At 40.6% G+C, this 18,053-nt stretch overlaps 1 protein-coding gene across 7 annotated transcripts in view; it reads right to left on the bottom strand.

The window, feature by feature from the left end:
* The window catches only part of LOC133564665 (arf-GAP with Rho-GAP domain, ANK repeat and PH domain-containing protein 1-like), a 180,233-nt gene that overhangs the window by 100,850 nt on the left and 61,330 nt on the right, over positions 1-18,053 (bottom strand). For all 7 annotated transcript variants that reach the window (XM_061919125.1, XM_061919126.1, XM_061919127.1 and 4 more), the window contains 7 exons: positions 17,597-17,749; positions 13,058-13,127; positions 12,791-12,911; positions 12,461-12,645; positions 9,459-9,565; positions 1,021-1,220; positions 648-733 (listed from right to left, as the gene is read on the bottom strand). In XM_061919125.1, coding sequence (XP_061775109.1) covers positions 648-733; positions 1,021-1,220; positions 9,459-9,565; positions 12,461-12,645; positions 12,791-12,911; positions 13,058-13,127; positions 17,597-17,749 — 922 coding nt within the window. The remainder of the gene's footprint in view (positions 1-647; positions 734-1,020; positions 1,221-9,458; positions 9,566-12,460; positions 12,646-12,790; positions 12,912-13,057; positions 13,128-17,596; positions 17,750-18,053) is intronic.

Below are 18,053 nucleotides of genomic sequence, written 5' to 3'. Positions count from 1 at the left end.
TGGCTTAACTTTTTAAAATTGTGACGTTTTGGTGAGGCCAAGCGTCAATTACCGTATTTCCTTGAATTGCCGCAGGGTATATAGTATGCGCCTGCCTTGAATTACTGCCGGGTCAAACTCGCTTCGCAAAATAATTAGCGCATGCTTAGTATTACCGCCTGGTCAAACTCGTGACGTCACGAGTGACACTTCCTCTGTCATCATTTTCAAAATGGATGAGGCTGATTTCAATGCCGGTAATTTGAAATCGCATAAAGTGAAGAGGATTAAGAGCTATTCAGTAGGATTTAAGGTCCAACCATACATCACACTCCAATTTTTACTGCATACCTTTGGTAAGTGCCGGAGTGAGAAGAGGTTTAAAAATATTTTAGCGCATGCTTACTTTTACCGCATGCCTTTGGTAAGCGCAGGAGTGAGAAGAGGTTTTAAATTAATTAGTTAATTCAAGGAAATATGGTAAATTGATTTCGATTCACGGCAATGGGAGACATTCATTTTGGATACAAGTCTTAAATGTTGTGATATGTTTAACTGAGGATAGAGAATATGTACTCTTTGTATGATTGCATTATTTGAGCAAGCTGACAATATGAATACTTGAGTCTCATGAACTGTAAAATGAGCCCATTTTGTGCATGCAGTACCTGTATAAGCTCCTCGGTCCAAACCTTCCTGTCCATTTTCAGACTACGAACCTTTGAGATGCTAGGACCCAGGCCTCTGTGCTCTCCTGAAACACATGTGCACACACACACATAAACACACACACAAACACACACACACACACACACACACACACACACACACACACACACACACACACACACTTTGAAGAAAGCCGGCTCAGTGTGAAATACTTTGATTTGGCCACATCATTCAGATTCGCCATTCCAGATATTTCTCTTCTGCACATCAAAAAGCTATACGGTACATTTCTGGAATTCTTCCAAGCACATTTGGAATCCACATGTAGCCTTCTAATAATTCTCAAAGGATGTTCTTCATTCAAACACTAACCTGCACATCGTTTGCAGACCACCACACACAAGTTGATGGCTGCCCATTCCGGCTTAGGAGCCCCGCAGTCAGCACAGAAACTGTTGCTTGGCTCCGCCCATATGCGATCCGCGACCTCGCTATTGGACAAGGCCTCACCTATGGAATCCCTCATTGCGTCCACCCACTGATCTTTCAGTTGCTCCGACTCCGCTATGAAACTGCGAATTGAAAAGAACAAATTTCGAAGCGTTAACGCTGCCATGACAGCATCCATTAGCGACTGCCAAGTAGCAGAGTTGGAAGGACAATGTCGCCTTTGCTTTTGAATCCTCTCTCATCCTCTTAGAACTAACTTGTATTCCGCTTTTGTGCTGCTAAATATATTTGAGCTCAAGACCCAGGAACACACTGCCAGATAGACACTAATAGACTACAAACTTCTCCTTTTCGTTCTGAAAGTATGGTTTCTTTTCTCCAGCTTTAAAGGGGACATAAGATGATTTTAATTTACATTTAAAACACTTTCCTGGGGTCAAGAACTTAATTTGGACTTTTTCTGCATTTTTTCAAAAGGCAGGTTTTGTCCCCCGCACTCTTTAATGTCCAAATAATATTGTTAGGCCAATGGAGACAAGTCAAACACTAGGGCCAGGCGGAAAACGGCTGCTGAGGCTGAAGCTTGTCCTTGTAGACCGCCCACAAGCTCATTGATTGGCTTTCTGGGGTTGCCTTCTTGCCAAAGTGAAACCGCAGCAGTTGATCAATCAGCGGTCAGATGCAAGTTAAGGTCCAGTTGGCCTCACAAACAAGTGAAATAAATATCAAATCTAAACAAAAGCACTCTTGTGCTCCACTCAAATGTAGTTTTGTTGCTGATTTAAAAACCCTGTTTCCATATGAGTTGGGAAGTTGTGTTAGATGTAAATATAAACGAAATAAAGTGATTTGCAAATGATTTTCAACCCATATTCAGTTGAATATGCTACAAAGACAACATATTTAATGTTCAAACTGTTAAACATTTTTTTTTTTGCAAATAATCATTAACTTTAGAATTTGATGCCAGCAATATGTGACAAAGAAGTTGTGAAAGGTGGCAATAAATACTGATAAAGTTTAGGAATGCTCATCAAACACTTATTTGGAACATCCAACAGGTGTGCAGGGTAATTGGGAGCAGTTGGGTGCCATGATTGGGTATAAAAGCAACTTCCATGAAATGCTAACTAATTCACAAACAAGGATGGGATGAGCGGTCACCATTTTGTAAGCAAATTGTCGAACAGTTTTAGAACAACATTTCTCAACGAGCTATTGCAAGGAATTTATGGATTTTACCGTCAACGGTCCGTAAAAACATCAAAAAGTTCAGAGAATCTGGAGAAATCACAGCACGTAAGCGATGATATTATGGACTTTTGATCCCTCAAGCGGTACTGCATCAAAAACCGACATCAGTGTGTAAAGAATATCACTACATGGGCTCAGGAACACTTCATAAAATCACTGTCAGTAACTACAGTTGGTCGCTACATCTGTAAGTGTAAGTTAAAACTCTACTATGCAAAGCAAAACCCATTTATCAACAATATCCTGAAACGCCGCCGGCTTGGCTGGGCCCGAGCTCACCTAAGATGGACTGATGCAAAGTGGAAAGGTGTTCAGTGGTCTGACGAGTCCACATTTCCAATTATATTTGGAAACAGAGGACGTGGTGTCCTCCAGAACAAAGAGGAAGATAACCATTCGGATTGTTATAGGCGCAAAGTTCAAAAGCCTGCATCTGTGATGGTATTGGGGTGTATTAGTGCCCAAGACATGGGTGACTTACACATCTGTGAAGGCACCATTAATGCTGAAAGGTCCATACAGGTTTTGGAGCAACATAAGTTGTCATCCAAGCAACGTTATCATGGACGCCCCTGCTTATTTCAGCAAGACAATGCCAAGCCACGTGTTGAAACAGCGTTGCTTCGTATTAAAAGAGTGCGAGTACTTTCCTGGCCCGCCTGTAGTCCAGACCTGTCTCCCATCGAAAATGTGTGGCGCATTATGAAGCGTAAAATATGACAGCGGAGACCTCGGAATGTTGAACGACGGAAGCAAGAATGGGAAAGAATTCTACTTTCAAAGCTTCAAAAATTAGTTTCCTCGGTTCCCAAATGTTTATTGAGTGTTGTTAAAAGAAAAGGTGATGTAACACAGTGGTGAACATGCCCTTTCCCAACTACTTTGTCACGTGTTGCAGCCAAATTCTAAATTAATTATTATTTGCAAAAAAAAAAAAAAGGTTATGAGTTTGAACATCAGATATCTTGTTTTTGTAGTGCATTCAATTGAATATGGGTTAAAAAGGATTTGCAAAGCTTTGCATTCCGTTTATATTTACATCTTACACAATTTCCCAACTCATATGGAAACGGGGTTCTTATAATTCGTTTGTGATTCCTGCTAGCAATGGCTTTTTTGTGTATTTGGGATCTGTACAAAGTCCGAAAATTTTCAATCAAAGCATTGCGGGGATATTTATAAAACAATTTGTTTCCCATTCATATTAATCCAAAACATGCATCTAATTAATCCCTTCAAGCCACACCCCCTGCACACATCTAAAATTCAAGTTTCATTGCTGTTTGTGGTCTATGTGTAAATTTAGCGTAAATCTTATAGTCAGATAGGTATAGCATGTCCTATTTTCCAAATGACACCAAGCCCTACCCTCTTCGAAAGTATGATAATGTATTTTATGAAAATGTACACGGTTTAAATATAAATGTTGAAGGCAAACGTCACCGTCCAAAAGAAACTTAATAAACATTACATAGATTGACCTGGTCACAACATTAGGTACACCTGGACTCGCCGATCGATACAGAGCTGCATGAAAAAAATCCGCTTTTAGCAACATTTATGTCACAGCATGTCGCACATCTGTATTATTGTGGCCAAGATTAGATGAAAATAATACTTTTTTCTACCTTATCTTGTCTTTCCTCAAACTTAGCTGGACTCGTATAGAGCTCCTTTTCCAGATGACAGCATTGCTTAATGTCCAACGTAGCCAGACTGCAACACACCGAGGGCACAGGCATCCAAAACTGCATCCAAGGTCAGACCCAAATGCATGAGCCTCATGATTTGACGTTTTGGCATTGTTTAGCATGAGTATCCCGTCCAACATTGTAACAACTTTGAAGAAAATCACCATGCAGTAGGAATTGGATTGTTATGGCACCATTCGTCTCGGTTTACCTGACACATGAAACGTGACAAATTTGGGCAGGGGGACGTTAGTAGTTTTATTTATTTTTATTGTCTGCATTTTAAATTTGCTTTTATTTTCTTTCATTTCACTTTGTTGTCTGTGAAGCACTTTGAGTCTGCCTTGTGTATGAAAAGTGCTATACAAATAAAGTTGCCTTGCCTTGCCTAGATTGTTAAATATCTTAAAACAGGGGCGCCCATTACGTCGATTGCAAGCTGCTGGTCGAACGCGGAGGGTGTGTCCGTCGATCTCCAGCTGGGCATTGAAAAAAATCAACCTAACAATTAGCGATCATAAATCTTCACTATCACGTCACTTTTGTCACTTGATTGAAATTCACGGCACCCGGGGGTCTCGTGAGATGACGCTGGCTGCTGCGAGATCATTATTAAGAAAAAATGACCGACAGGATGGCGAGAAACACTTTTTAATTCAACAGTACCTGCCGTCAAAACTCTAAAGACCGACTGCACGCTTCCTACCTTCACAATAAAAGCGCTTTTCATTCTACCTGCGCAAACAAAATAAAGAGTCTCAGAAAGCTGTCGAGCACAAGCTAGCAAGCTACGAAGTTTGCCGCCATGGTATTTATTGTAAAGTGTATAAAAACGAGCGTGGACGCTGGACAAATAAGATGCCAAAAACCAACCACGTTCCTGTGGTATTGGACAGAAAGGAGGACTTTTTTTTCTCCTCCATTTAAAAATGCGGACGTTATCATCACTACTGTCTGATTCCAATCAATGCAAGTCATCAGAATCAGGTAATACACCAACATATATTCTTGTCTTCATGAAAAAAAGGAATCTATATGTGTTTAACATGCTTGTATTATCATTAAACACTTTGAACTTGTTAACAAAAACATCTATTTCATAAATAAGTCAATCAATCAATGTTTACTTATATAGCCCTAAATCACTAGTGTCTCAAAGGGCTGCACAAACCACAACACAAACCACTACGACATCCTCAGTAGGCCCACATAAGGGCAAGGAAAACTCACACCCAGTGGGACGTCGGTGACAATGATGACTATGAGAACCTTGGAGAGGACGAAAGCAATGGATGTCGAGCGGGTGATTTGCCCTGAAACCGGATTGAAAGTTTTCACATAGATTGTTAGACGCTAAGTGTTCATTTCACTGCTCCGCAACAATTTTTTCGAGGATTTTTGAAATAAAGGGAAGGTGAGACACCGGTCGGTAGTTTACCATGAGGTCAGGATCGAGGTTAGGTCTTTTAAGAAGAGGATGAATAACCGCTTTTTTGAATGCTAGGGGAACAGTGCCCGAGGAAAGTGATAAGTTTATAATATTTAGCACTGATGGACCTAATAATACAAAGAGCTCCTTGATCAGTTTCCCAGGAAGAGGGTCAAGTAAACATGTTGTTTGTTTTATTCCATTTACACGTTGTAACAATTCCTCTAATGTTATTTCCTCAAAACAAAAGAAACTATTTTGGAGGGCAGTATCCGCCGTATATACAATCGTATCTGTGTTAATAGAACCCAGTTGTAGCTGGGACGCATTGTCTTTAATCTCCTTTCTAATGACTTCAATTTTCTTATTAAAGAATTGCATATCAATATAAATTATATATATGACCTACAAAATTCCAGCTAAAATTTTGATGGGCCTACTATCTGTGCCCTGGACCTCTGGCCCTGGGGTCTCCGGAAGCTGCCATGCTTTTAAGCTGGTGCAGAATGTCTGAATCCGTGAGTTTTAGGTGTAACTGCACAAAAACAGTAGCATGTTTACATAAAAATTCTAACACCTAGCATGTGTGCTAACCATAGTATGATAACAGTCAGCATGTTTCAAATACCAAGTTATATGACTAGCATGCTAACATACACATGCATACAGTTAGCATGTTTCGAATAAGTTATTTGACTTTAAGGTATAACTGCGGAATTAGACAAAAAAGCGGAAAAGTAGCAAAAAATATGCCATTGTAAAAGGTGTGTATCCATTCAATTGTCCCATTTTCGCTAATAAATTGGCCCATTTTTTTTAAAAATCGCAAATAGCGTCATAATGGTAACACGAAATGTTCCCAACTTAAAATACGGCCATCGACGCTAACGAGACCTTTCCGACGGTTTAACATACGTGGGGGTTCGTTGGCCGGTTCGTCTGGGGGTGGACGTAAGAGAAACGTCCGGAACAAGAATAATAATAATGTTTGAAGTATGAGCAATAATAATGTAGGCTTAGGGCTGGGCGATATATCGATATACTCGATATATCGCTCTGTGCGATATAGAAAATGACTATATCGTGATATTTGAGTATACGTTCTCACGCAGTTGCTTTTAGCTGCTGGCATTACACTGCATGCGTTTCCCACTCTTTCTTGTGTCTCCTTCTCAGAGACAGCAAGCGCACCTTCTTACACACGTCACATACTGTCACGTCATACGTCACATACGTATACGCCCTCGCGGAGAAGAGAGGTAGCAGCATGGGTAACATTAGCTGTGGTGCGGGTGGTAATACGAGAAAAAGAAGGTGCAAATCTGGTAACAAATGAAGGGAGAATTAGGTAATTCCCAATAAAAACAGCATGGGATCCATCGTCTGGCGGTGGTTTGGCTTCAAGTGGGAATATGTCGAACATACAACCGTAATTTGTCAAGTGTGGTGCTAAAGCGTTGCTACAAAAAGTAGCATTACTGGTAATGTCTAGCATCATTTGACAAGTCACATGCTAGAAAATGAAGAGTGCTTACTCCGCACGTCAACATCTCCGTTCGGTGCCACACGCCCACACCATCATGCACAAAAGTGCACTTTAATTTAGTGTTTTGATACGTTATCTTAGTGACATCATGCACAAAAGTGCACTAATAGCTTGTTTTGAAATGTCTCTGAAAATCTTGCACTTTCTGTTTTGGAAATGACATGAATGTTTGTGCCACTGCTTAATAACTGTTTAATAAATACACTTTTGGTAAATTGACTTAGTTGTGATTTCCCTCTCTGCATGAAATTTTAAAATGAGCATATATTAAAGGCCTACTGAAAGCCACTACTACCGACCCCGCAGTCTGATAGTTTATATATCAATGATGAAATATTAACATTGCAACACATGCAATACGGCCTGTTTAGTTTAATAAATTACAATTTTAAATTTCCCGCAGAGTTTCTTGTTGAAAACGTCGCGGAATGATGACGCGTGACGTCTCGGGTTGTAGCGGACATATTAGCCCAGCACCACTTACGGCTAAAAGTCCTCTCTTTTCATCGCATAATTACACAGTATTTTGGACATCTGTGTTGCAGAATCTTTTGCAATTTGTTCAATTAATAATGGAGACTATAAAGAAGAATGCTGTTGGTGGAAAGCGGTGGATTGCAGCTGCCTTTAGCACCGAAACACAGCCGGTGTTTCTTTGTTTGTTGTGAAGGTTTAACACAGAGCGGTCAAGCTCTCTACGTCAACCATCAAGTTTTTGGATAGGAAAATTGTGATATTAAGTTGGCTCTTACCGGAGACTTGAGTGGATTATGCGACCTCCTCCTGCAGCTGTCAAAAAGGCAGCTGTGATTTTGGCTCCTTCATTGGCTTCTCTCAGAGACACTGGCGTTCACTGCAGCCCTCCGACTTTCAGGTATGACTTTATAATCTCACCAAAACACTATTAAAACAATAAGTAAATAAGCGATTTCCAGAACTATCCTAGTAAATGTGTCCAATAACATCTGAATCGCTCACACTCCCGTCGCCTGGAGCCGTGGTATTTTCTCTTTTTCTTTTTAGTGCTTCACTCTAACTTTCCTCATCCACGAATCTTTAATCCTCGCTCAAATTAATGGGGAACTCGTCGCTTTCTCGGTCCGAATTGCACTTGCTGCTGGTGGCTATGATTATAAACAATGTGAGGATGTGAGGAGCCCTACAACCCGTGACGTCACGCGCACATCGTCTGCTACATCCGGTAAAGTCAAGGCTTTTTTTATTAGCGTCCAAAAGCTGCAAACTTTATCTTTGATGTTCTCTACTAAATCCTTTCAGAGAAAATTTGGCAATATCGCAAAATGATCAAGTATGACACATAGAATGGACCTGCTATCCCTGTTCAAATAAGAAAATCTCATTTCAGTAGGCCTTTAATGCAGTATGAACAAGAATGTTTTAATATAGACACATAGAATCATCTTACTGCTGTGATTATATGTATCAAGTGTTCATTCAAGGCTAAGGCAAAATATCGAGATATATTTAGTGTATCGCGATATGGTCTAAAAATATTGAGATATTTAAAAAAAGGCCATGACGCCCAGCTTCCAACATATGAATGGGCGCTGGCATTGCAGCAGACCCGTAATGATGTGGATCCCCTCGACTTGGTCAATTAAAAAGTAGCCCGCCTGCAGAAAAAGTGTGGGCACCCCTGTCTTAAAATCTGTTTTGACCACATCGCCAGTTTCTATGAAGTGGCGCTTTCCAGCACTTTTAACAGGTTGCTTTGCAAAATAATGAACCCCCCTCTCGCCGTATGAATCCCTTCTCTACTGTTTGTCCCTAATCCACTGGTCTATACACAGTCTTTTCTTTATACACAGTGAATTTGCCTACTTGAGTGACCGGCAGGGATCTCTATCTTTTGATCCAACTCCTGTCTCATGTGGGAATCCACATTTCCCGCTATTTTGTTATCCTTAATTCATCTTCTACGAGGGTTTGCTTCTTTCTCCGTCCCTATTCCTATCATCACCTCATTGGGGAGTCTAATGGAAAAACCTTCGGGTGACTTTTGTTGGGGCTGCATAATCAAAAGGAATAGAAATAGACATATTCGGTACGCGCTGCATGGTCAGCATGACAGAGTCCGACTTACGGACTCATGAAACTGCACAAAGCGCTTCAGATTTCCCCATCCTGTCAAGCTGAGCCTTTGCACAGCAGGCAGTGAAGTCAGCCAGAAGGCCACACATACCACGCCAACACATGCACTTGTGCACACACACATCTCCTTCTTCACAAATAAACACACACAAAGGGCTTTTTACCCAGCTGAGAGATGTCTAGTGGAGGACCCTGTGGTTAAACCAAGGGTGGGAATTCGCATGGAGCAACATGATCCGGTACTAGCACCGGCTGCGAACAACTATTTCCCAAAAAATTTGATTGCCAAGATAAGAACCGTGCTTTTTAGAGCCATTGAAAACAGTACCTGAAAATGCGGTAAGGCGTAGTGAGATCAAAGCTGCGACGATCCGTGACTTTAACATTTCCTACGTTCATGTCAATGGATGTGATACCCACTCCGATACGGTAGTCCTGGAGAGAAGAAATGGTTCTATATCAAAAGTCAACATTGACATACTTCAGAAAATACTGTGTTCTATTGATCAGAGGTACCCCTCAAAAACCTGACTTTAGGCCACATAAAAAAACGTACCAATGTTAAGTTGTTTTTGAAGGCCAATCATTAATAATTACTTAAGATAGCTACCAGTTCTATGAATATCAACACAGTATTTCAGTACAGGTAAAAGAGAAGAAATATAATCTTAGAGAAAAATGTAATTTAAAACATTTGTACGCACGTACAACACTTAAGACCTTCAGTATATCTGTATGTGGAATTAAATCATGGAATGGATTAAGCAAAGCAATCAAACAATGTACTAATATGATCCACTTCAAGAAACTCTTCAAACTTAAAGTGTTTACAGAGTACAAAGAAGAAGAACCATGATAAACATTCTGAAAGTATTCATCCATCCATTCTTTCATTCTCAAAATAATCTTACTTATCTCATCGTATGAAATATAACTTACTTCACCAATTATTATTTATTTTTATTAAGATTACTTATCGAGTATAATGTGAATAAATTGAGAACAGGAAGTGAACAAAAGTTTTAACAACCGTTATGTAAAAGAAAAGGGGTAGAATTAAATAAGCTCTGCTTCTTCCTACTCCTTTTCGAACATGTTGAAAAGAGAAACTGGAAATTGTGATGTATCATGTGCTTTAATGTTCGAATATAAACTCAAACTCAAAACTCAAATTCAAGCGAAAACTGCACTTTTGGGGGAGAATTTTGTCCATCTTTCTCAATGTTAGACAAAAACACATTATTCTTTTTTATGCATTCTAAATTGTAAATGAACGCTAGCAAAAGTCAGCTAACAACGGAGGTTAAGAGGGTCGCTCTATTCCGCCTGTAAAGCCTCTATCAACATGTTATGTACACGCTGTAAGTATATATGTACTGTTCATTATAACATGCAATACATAATTATTTTGGTCATTTTTTTAGCATACGGCGGCGTATTAATTTCACAGAAGAATCCTAACCTTTGCTTTTCCTTTCAACAGCAACAACAGTACTACTCATAGCAGACTTCACCAGACAAATGATGATCTAGAACCTTATATTTTTCAGCCTGAATATAAGGAGAATAAACTACAAGTTTTAGAAGATTAATGCTAAACAGATCCAGCTTTAGTAAAAAAAAAAAAAAAAGCATCATGTACCATTCTTGCCAAGTGTAGAGCAAAAATATCAATATTTGGTACAAATATTGATTCAGAATCTTATATTTTGGAGCCTGAATAAAATTAAGAATAACTACAAGTTTTAGTGAAACACAAGCATCATGTGCTACACAAGAAATACAAACACAAACATAATAAAATAATCCCTTACTGTTCAATGTCTGCTCTCACAATGTTCCTAGCTTTCGTTTGGATGAAGAATTAATCATAATACTCAAGCAGGGTTAAAAATCAAAAAATTGCCACAAACGAGTGCCTTTTCGTGTCTCTCTCTTCATCTCCAGCATCTCCAGGTCTAAGTTCAATCAATCAATCAATCAATCAATTTTTTTTTTATATAGCCCTAAATCAAAAGTGTCTCAAAGGGCTGCACAAGCCACAACGACATCCTCGGTTTAGATCTCACATCAGGGCAGGGAAAAACTCAACCCGATGGGACAGTGAGAAACCTTGGAGAGGACCGCGGATGTGGGGACGTCGAGTGGATCTAGCATAATGTTGTTAGAGTCCAGTCCATAGTGGATCTACTGTAACATAATAGTGAGAGTCCAGTCCACAGTGGGGCCAGCAGGAGGAGACCATCCCGAGCAGAAACAGGTCAGCAGCGTAGAGATGTCCCCAAACGATGATTAGAGTTGACAAACTTCTCGGTTTATGGCCACATACTTCTACTATCCAGGTAAAAGGCATGATTTCTAATCTAGAATTAAAATTCACACCTCAGAGGCGATGCAGCAGCTCACCGGTTCAATATGTCAATATAGCAGTGATGTCTATCTGTGATGAGGTGGCGACTTGTCCAGGGTGTAAGGGTGTACACCGCCTTCCGCCCGAATGCAGCTGAGATAGGCTCCAGCACCCCCCGCGACCCCCAAAAGGGACAATCGGTAGAAAATGGATGGATGGAGCTAGTTGGCTCTCTGTGTTCATGGCACGGCTAAAAACAGTTTGTCTGCGTTAGTGAGTACCGTATTTCCTTGAATTGCCGCAGGACATATAGTAGCGCCTGCCTTGAATTACTGCCGGGTCAAACTTGCTTTCCAAAATAATTAACGCATGCTTAGTATTACCGCCTGGTTAAACTCGTGACGTTACGAGATGACACTTCCCCTGTCATCATTTTGAAAATGGACGAGGCTGATTTCAATACCGGTAATTTGAAATCGCATAAAGGGAAGAAAATTAAGAGCTATTCAGTAGGATTTAAGGTCCAAGCTTACATCACACTAAATTTTTTACTGCATACCTTTGGTAAGTGCCGGAGTGAGAAGAGGTTTTAAAATAATTAGCGCATGCTTACTTTTACCGCATGCCTTTGATAAGCGCAGGAGTGAGAAGAGTTTTTAAATTAATTAGCGCCCCGGCGGCAATTCAAGGAAATACGGTAGTATAACAATATCGCTAATACTTGGTTAATATTCAGTTAACAGGATACAGATGAAGTATTGTTAGTGGTCTTTGGATGTTTTTTACAGAGCTTTACGGGCGGAATAGAATACTACCATTAGCCGCATTGTTAGCCACCTCGTACTTGCTGTATATTACGACTTAGAATCCATAAAAAAGGAGAATGTGTTGTCGTCTTTCATAAGGATTGTGAATGATGAATTCCAACCAAAGTGCACTTCTCTCTTAGGTATGTTTAAATCAGATGATTATACACTCACCTCCATGTTTTTATAGAGAAAGACCTTATCCGTGGCCACAACTGTAAAAAGTTTGGAGCGTAAACCTTTCAGTTCCAAATAGCCTTTGAAATGTGGCGTCAAAGGCAAGCTCGGGCTTATTATACTGCGCCTCTGGCGCCCTCTTGTGCAGTCCTGCAGCACGGTCACCCACTCGTTTCTCTCAGCTGGATGTACAATCAATGGGGAAAAAAAGTATATTCATGCAAATTTAAATCGGCACAAGTTTATGCTGAAAAATATGTGTGCACCTTACACACGTGTTTGGACTGTGCAACGTATTATTGTGGACAGACGAACGATCAGACAAACCTTCGCTTTCAGCCTTGAAGATAAACGTCCGATTGCTTGTGATGACCTCAAACTTCAGCTCCCCCACACTGGTCACATTAGTTACCGACGCGGTGGAGATGATGCCTTTCGAATACACTTGCTGCAACACACAAAAGCCACAATTACTTTATCGAGCCCAACCCTACCTCCACATGCAGCCTGCAGATGTGGTCAAGTTTGAGCACAGTCTGAGTGCAGAAATGTATGTGAAAGGAATTGAAGATAACGCCAGTGGGGGTTGAATACCTTGTCATTGTCGAAGTATCTCAGGTAGTCCACGTCGAGTTTTACCCATCGCCTCTGATAATAGAGAACCCTGTGTAAGAGCAAGTACTGTAAATGTAGGATAATAATAATAGGGATATGTGAAACTGCAGTACCGTATTTTTCGGACTATACGTCGCAGTTTTTTTTCATAGTTTGACCGGGTGTGCGACTTATACTCCGGAGCGACTTATGTGTGAAATTATTAACACGTTACCGTAAAATATCAAATAATATTATTTAGCTCATTCACGTAAGAGACTAGACGTATAAGATTTCATGGGATTTATCGATTAGGAGTGACAGAACGGAAATGCCGATTATCGGTCCTGCTAGACACCGAACTCTATTTAATAATACAACTCTAGCATTTGACAACCAAACAATTAAACAAGGCAACACGGTAAAGAATCTGGGTATTATCTTCGACCCAACTCTCTCCTTTGAGTCACGCATTAAAAGCGTTACCAAAACGGCCTTCTTTCATCTCCGTAATATCGCTAAAATTCGCTCCATTCTGTCCACTAAAGACGCTGAGATCATTATTCATGCGTTTGTTACGTCTCGCCTCGACTACTGTAACGTATTATTTTCGGGTCTCCCCATGTCTAGCATTAAAAGATTACAGTTGGTACAAAATGCGGCTGCTAGACTTTTGACAAGAACAAGAAAGTTTGATCAGATTACGCCTGTACTGGCTCACCTGCACTGGCTTCCTGTGCACTTAAGATGTGACTTTAAGGTTTTACTACTTACGTATAAAATACTACACGGTCTAGCTCCATCCTATCTTGCCGATTGTATTGTACCATATGTCCCAGCAAGAAATCTGCGTTCAAAGGACTCCGGCTTATTAGTGATTCCCAAAACCCAAAAAAAGTCTGCGGGCTATAGAGCGTTTTCATTTCGGGCTCCAGTACTCTGGAATGCCCTCCCGGTAACAGTTCGAGATGCCACCTCAGTAGAAGCATTTAAGTCTCACCTTAAAACTCATTTGTATACTCTAGCCTTTAAATATACTCCCTTTTTAGACCAGTTGATCTGCCGTTTCTTTTCTTTCTCTTCTATGTCCCACTCTCCCTTGTGGAGGGGGTCCGGTCCGATCCGGTGGCCATGTACTGCTTGCCTGTGTATCGGCTGGGGACATCTCTGCGCTGCTGATCCGCCTCCGCTTGGGATGGTTTCCTGCTGGCTCCGCTGTGAACGGGACTCTCGCTGCTGTGTTGGATCCGATTTGGACTGGACTCTCGCGACTGTGTTGGATCCATTATGGATTGAACTTTCACAGTATGATGTTAGACCCGCTCGACATCCATTGCATCCATTGCTTTCCTCCTCTCCAAGGTTCTCATAGTCATCATTGTCACCGACGTCCCACTGGGTCATTATTGTCACCGATGTCCCACTGGGTGTGAGTTTTTCTTGCCCTTATGTGGGCCTACCAAGGATGTCGTAGTGGTTTGTGCAGCCCTTTGAGACACTAGTGATTTAGGGCTATATAAGTAAACATTGATTGATTGATTGACTTATTCAGCCTGTTGTTCACTATTCTTTATTTATTTTAAATTTCCTTTGAAATGTCTATTCTTGGTTTTGGGTTTTATCCAACAAATTTCCCCCAAAAATGCGACTTATACTCCAGTGCGACTTATATATGTTTGTTTGTTTTTTTTTAATGCATTTTCGGCAAATGTGACTTATACTCGGAGCGACTTATACTCCGAAAAATACGGTAGTATGTACCGTAAATTTTGGACTACAATCCACTACTCTTTTCCAATGCTTTGAACCCTGCGGGTTATAAAACGGTGCGGTTCATTTATGGATTTTTCTTCGCTGGCAGCCATAATGCAAACATGCAAAAAACACTGAAATTGTGTGTTATTGTCTGTGCTATGGTTCCAATCTTTTGGACGAGTTTGCTCAATGCAGGTGCTGCTTGGTGACCGTCTACTATAGCAGTGGTCCCCAACCACCGGGCCGCGGCCCAATACCGGGCCGTGGCCCGATTGGTACCGGGCCGCAGAAGAATTTTTTATTGAAAAAATAAATAAATAAATTTTTTTTTTTTTTTTTTTTTTTTTTTATTAAATCAACATAAAAACACAACATACACTTATATTTAGTGCACCAACCACAAAAACTTCCCTTTTTCATGACAAAAACGTCCCTTTTTCATGACAAAGAACAACAACAACAACAGAAAAAAAAGGACACACCCCTCCCCCCCGGCCCGCGGGACAAATTATTAAGCGTTGACCAGTCCGCGGGTACAAAAAGGTTGGGGACCACTGTACTATAGTGTTTCCTGCTGCTTAAATATTTGAACCGGGAGTACAAGTGCCGGCCTGTTTTCTAATCTGGCGGTGGTGTCAGAGAAAAGAAGTCTAGCAAAACTCCTAGCCATTATGGCGAACTGTGGTGCTGAATTTCCCCCAGGGATCAATAAAGTACTTTCTATTCTGATCTATTCTAATCGTCTGTACTGTTTCTGCTCCAATGGATTCTTCATTCATTACTCCAAGCAACGTTTGTAAGTTTTACAATATAACTAAAACAATTCTTACTTCCTAAACTTAGACTTAGACTAAGACAAACTTTATTGATCTACAAAGGAAATTGTTCCACACAGTAGCTCAGTTACAAAGGATGGAAAGGGTAAGGATGGAAAAGATAATGCCGGTATAAAGTAGACTAAACCTACTCAGTTGCCTAGTGGTTAGAGCAGGGGTGTCAAACGTACGGCCTGCGGGCCGGATCAGGCCCGTGAACAGGTTTTATCCGGCCCGCGTGTTGAATTTGCCAAATATTAAAATGAGCTGCTATTTTTTTTTTGTTTAACAAAATAAACTGCTGTTCTAAATGTGTCCACTGGATGTCACAATAGCAATTCTGTTAGGCAAGCACGGTTTATACCGGGGCCTTGCAAAAGGTATACAATAAAGGGTGACTGTGGCTTCTACTCCTCGACCCACATGAAACCTAAAACCTGCCGTTTTATGTCTTTTGCTTCGAACACATTGTCATTTGGTACCCTTGTTGCCCCAAAATGTCTCTGTCAAACACGAAAAAAGGGAACTTAACCCTTTTGAATAGTTTTTACCTTCAATCCCAGAAAGGCTGTGACTTAAAGTTTAATCATGGCTTTGTAGATACACTGAGACGAAGTCTATGCTCATTTTGTTTCTCAAACTGCACCAATTGCCTCAGAATTTTCAACAAACTTGAAGTGTTTTGTCCAAAGAACCATCCGTGATTTGTACATTTTCAGAATGTGCTCGTTCTATTTTTGGCCAAAGTAAAACAAAGAAAACAACCTGGAGTTGACTTTATTTTTAAGTTATCATGCCATGATTTTACCCTTCCAGCCCACTTGGGAATAGATTTTCCTCCATGCGGCCCCTGAGCTAAAATGAGTTTGACATCCCTGGGTTAGAGTGTCCACCCTGAGATCGGTGGGTCGTGAGTTCAAACCCAGGCCGAGTGAAACCAAAGACTAAAAAAAAAGGGGCCCATTACTTCCCTGCTTGGCACTCAGCATCAAGGGTTGGAATTGGGGGTTAAATCACCAAAAATAAATCCCGGGCGCGGCCATCGCTGCTGCTCACTGCTCTCCTCACTTCCCAGGGGGTGAACAAGGGGATGGGTCAAAGGCAGAGGACAAATTTCACCACACCTAGTGTGTGTGTGACAATCATTGGTACTTTAACTTTAAAAATGTACCAAAGTAGTAATATAAAATACATACATATTATACAGACAGTATATAATATATACTGATATATTATATTATATTTTATATAATATATACAATACATAACAATATGTAACAGCTGCAGCAAAAAGAGGGCACAAGTTACATATACTGTAATAAACCGTCCCATGTGTGATGTCTGTTGGAGTGTTTTCATGCATATTTGCTCGTGCTAGAATCGTTAGCATCGGCTAATATGCCGACACTTTTACGAGTGTCTTTGTTAGTATTATTAACTTACAATTGCATTCTTTTTGTGTTGTTTCACTTTCACAAATTCCGCAGTAAATCCTCCAAAATGTCACCCTGGAGTTATTGAGTCGGTTAAGCTGATTGGGTCCATGATGATGACTTCTGTTTTGTTTGATCAGCCGTTTTACTGCCGTGTCACAGACACCTTTTAGAATCAATTATAGTATGTAAATAAACATTTACAAAATCCAACCCGGAAAACCCAGTAATGTATTGAAAATGTGAATGTGAATTTGTGAATTATATTTATATAGCGCTTTTCTCTAGTGACTCAAAGCGCTTTACATAGTGAAACCCAATATCTAAGTTAAATTTAAGCCAGTGTGGGTGGCACTGGGAGCACGTGGGTAAAGTGTCTTGCCCAGGGACACAACGGCAGTGACTAGGATGGCGGAAGCGGAAATTGAACCTGCAACCCTCAAGTTGCTGGCACGGCCGCTCTACCAACCGAGCTATGCCGCCCCAACATTTCAGAATCATTTAAAAGATTGTTACTATTGTGTTATCAGGCTTACCCCTGTGGGGGATTCTTGTCCAGCCAGCCCTTCCTGATAACTGCAGGGGCCTGAGAGCTGTCTTCTTTAGGGAGTGTAGCCAGTCTGCCAAAGGTAGGTAAGTAGATGCTGCTTTGAAGGCTGTTAAGGCCTGAATCCTCCCAAACACTCGATCTATGGATGCATATTAGTGAGCAAAAAACAGCGGTTAAGAGAAAATGCAAAGTCAGCAAAGAACATGTCCTATCCTGTTTGTAGATAAACAAACACTGCAGGTCTTTCCAGTCTGTTCCGGTCATAAATTACACTAAACATTGTGCGCATGCTCAAATACACTTTACTCACTTTATATCAAGACCCTTTGTAAATATTTTGTTGATTTGAGAATGTGAAGAGATCATTCTTGAACACAGAAAACGCAGTCGACATTTGTCAAGTCAAAGGCTGCGGATTAAAAAGTGACTGTGCAAAATGTCCA

Source organism: Nerophis ophidion, linkage group LG13 (assembly GCF_033978795.1).
Source record: "Nerophis ophidion isolate RoL-2023_Sa linkage group LG13, RoL_Noph_v1.0, whole genome shotgun sequence".
NCBI lineage: Eukaryota > Metazoa > Chordata > Actinopteri > Syngnathiformes > Syngnathidae > Nerophis > Nerophis ophidion.
The sequence above is the reverse complement of the archived record's forward strand: the minus strand, read 5'-3'. Positions and strand labels throughout refer to the sequence as shown.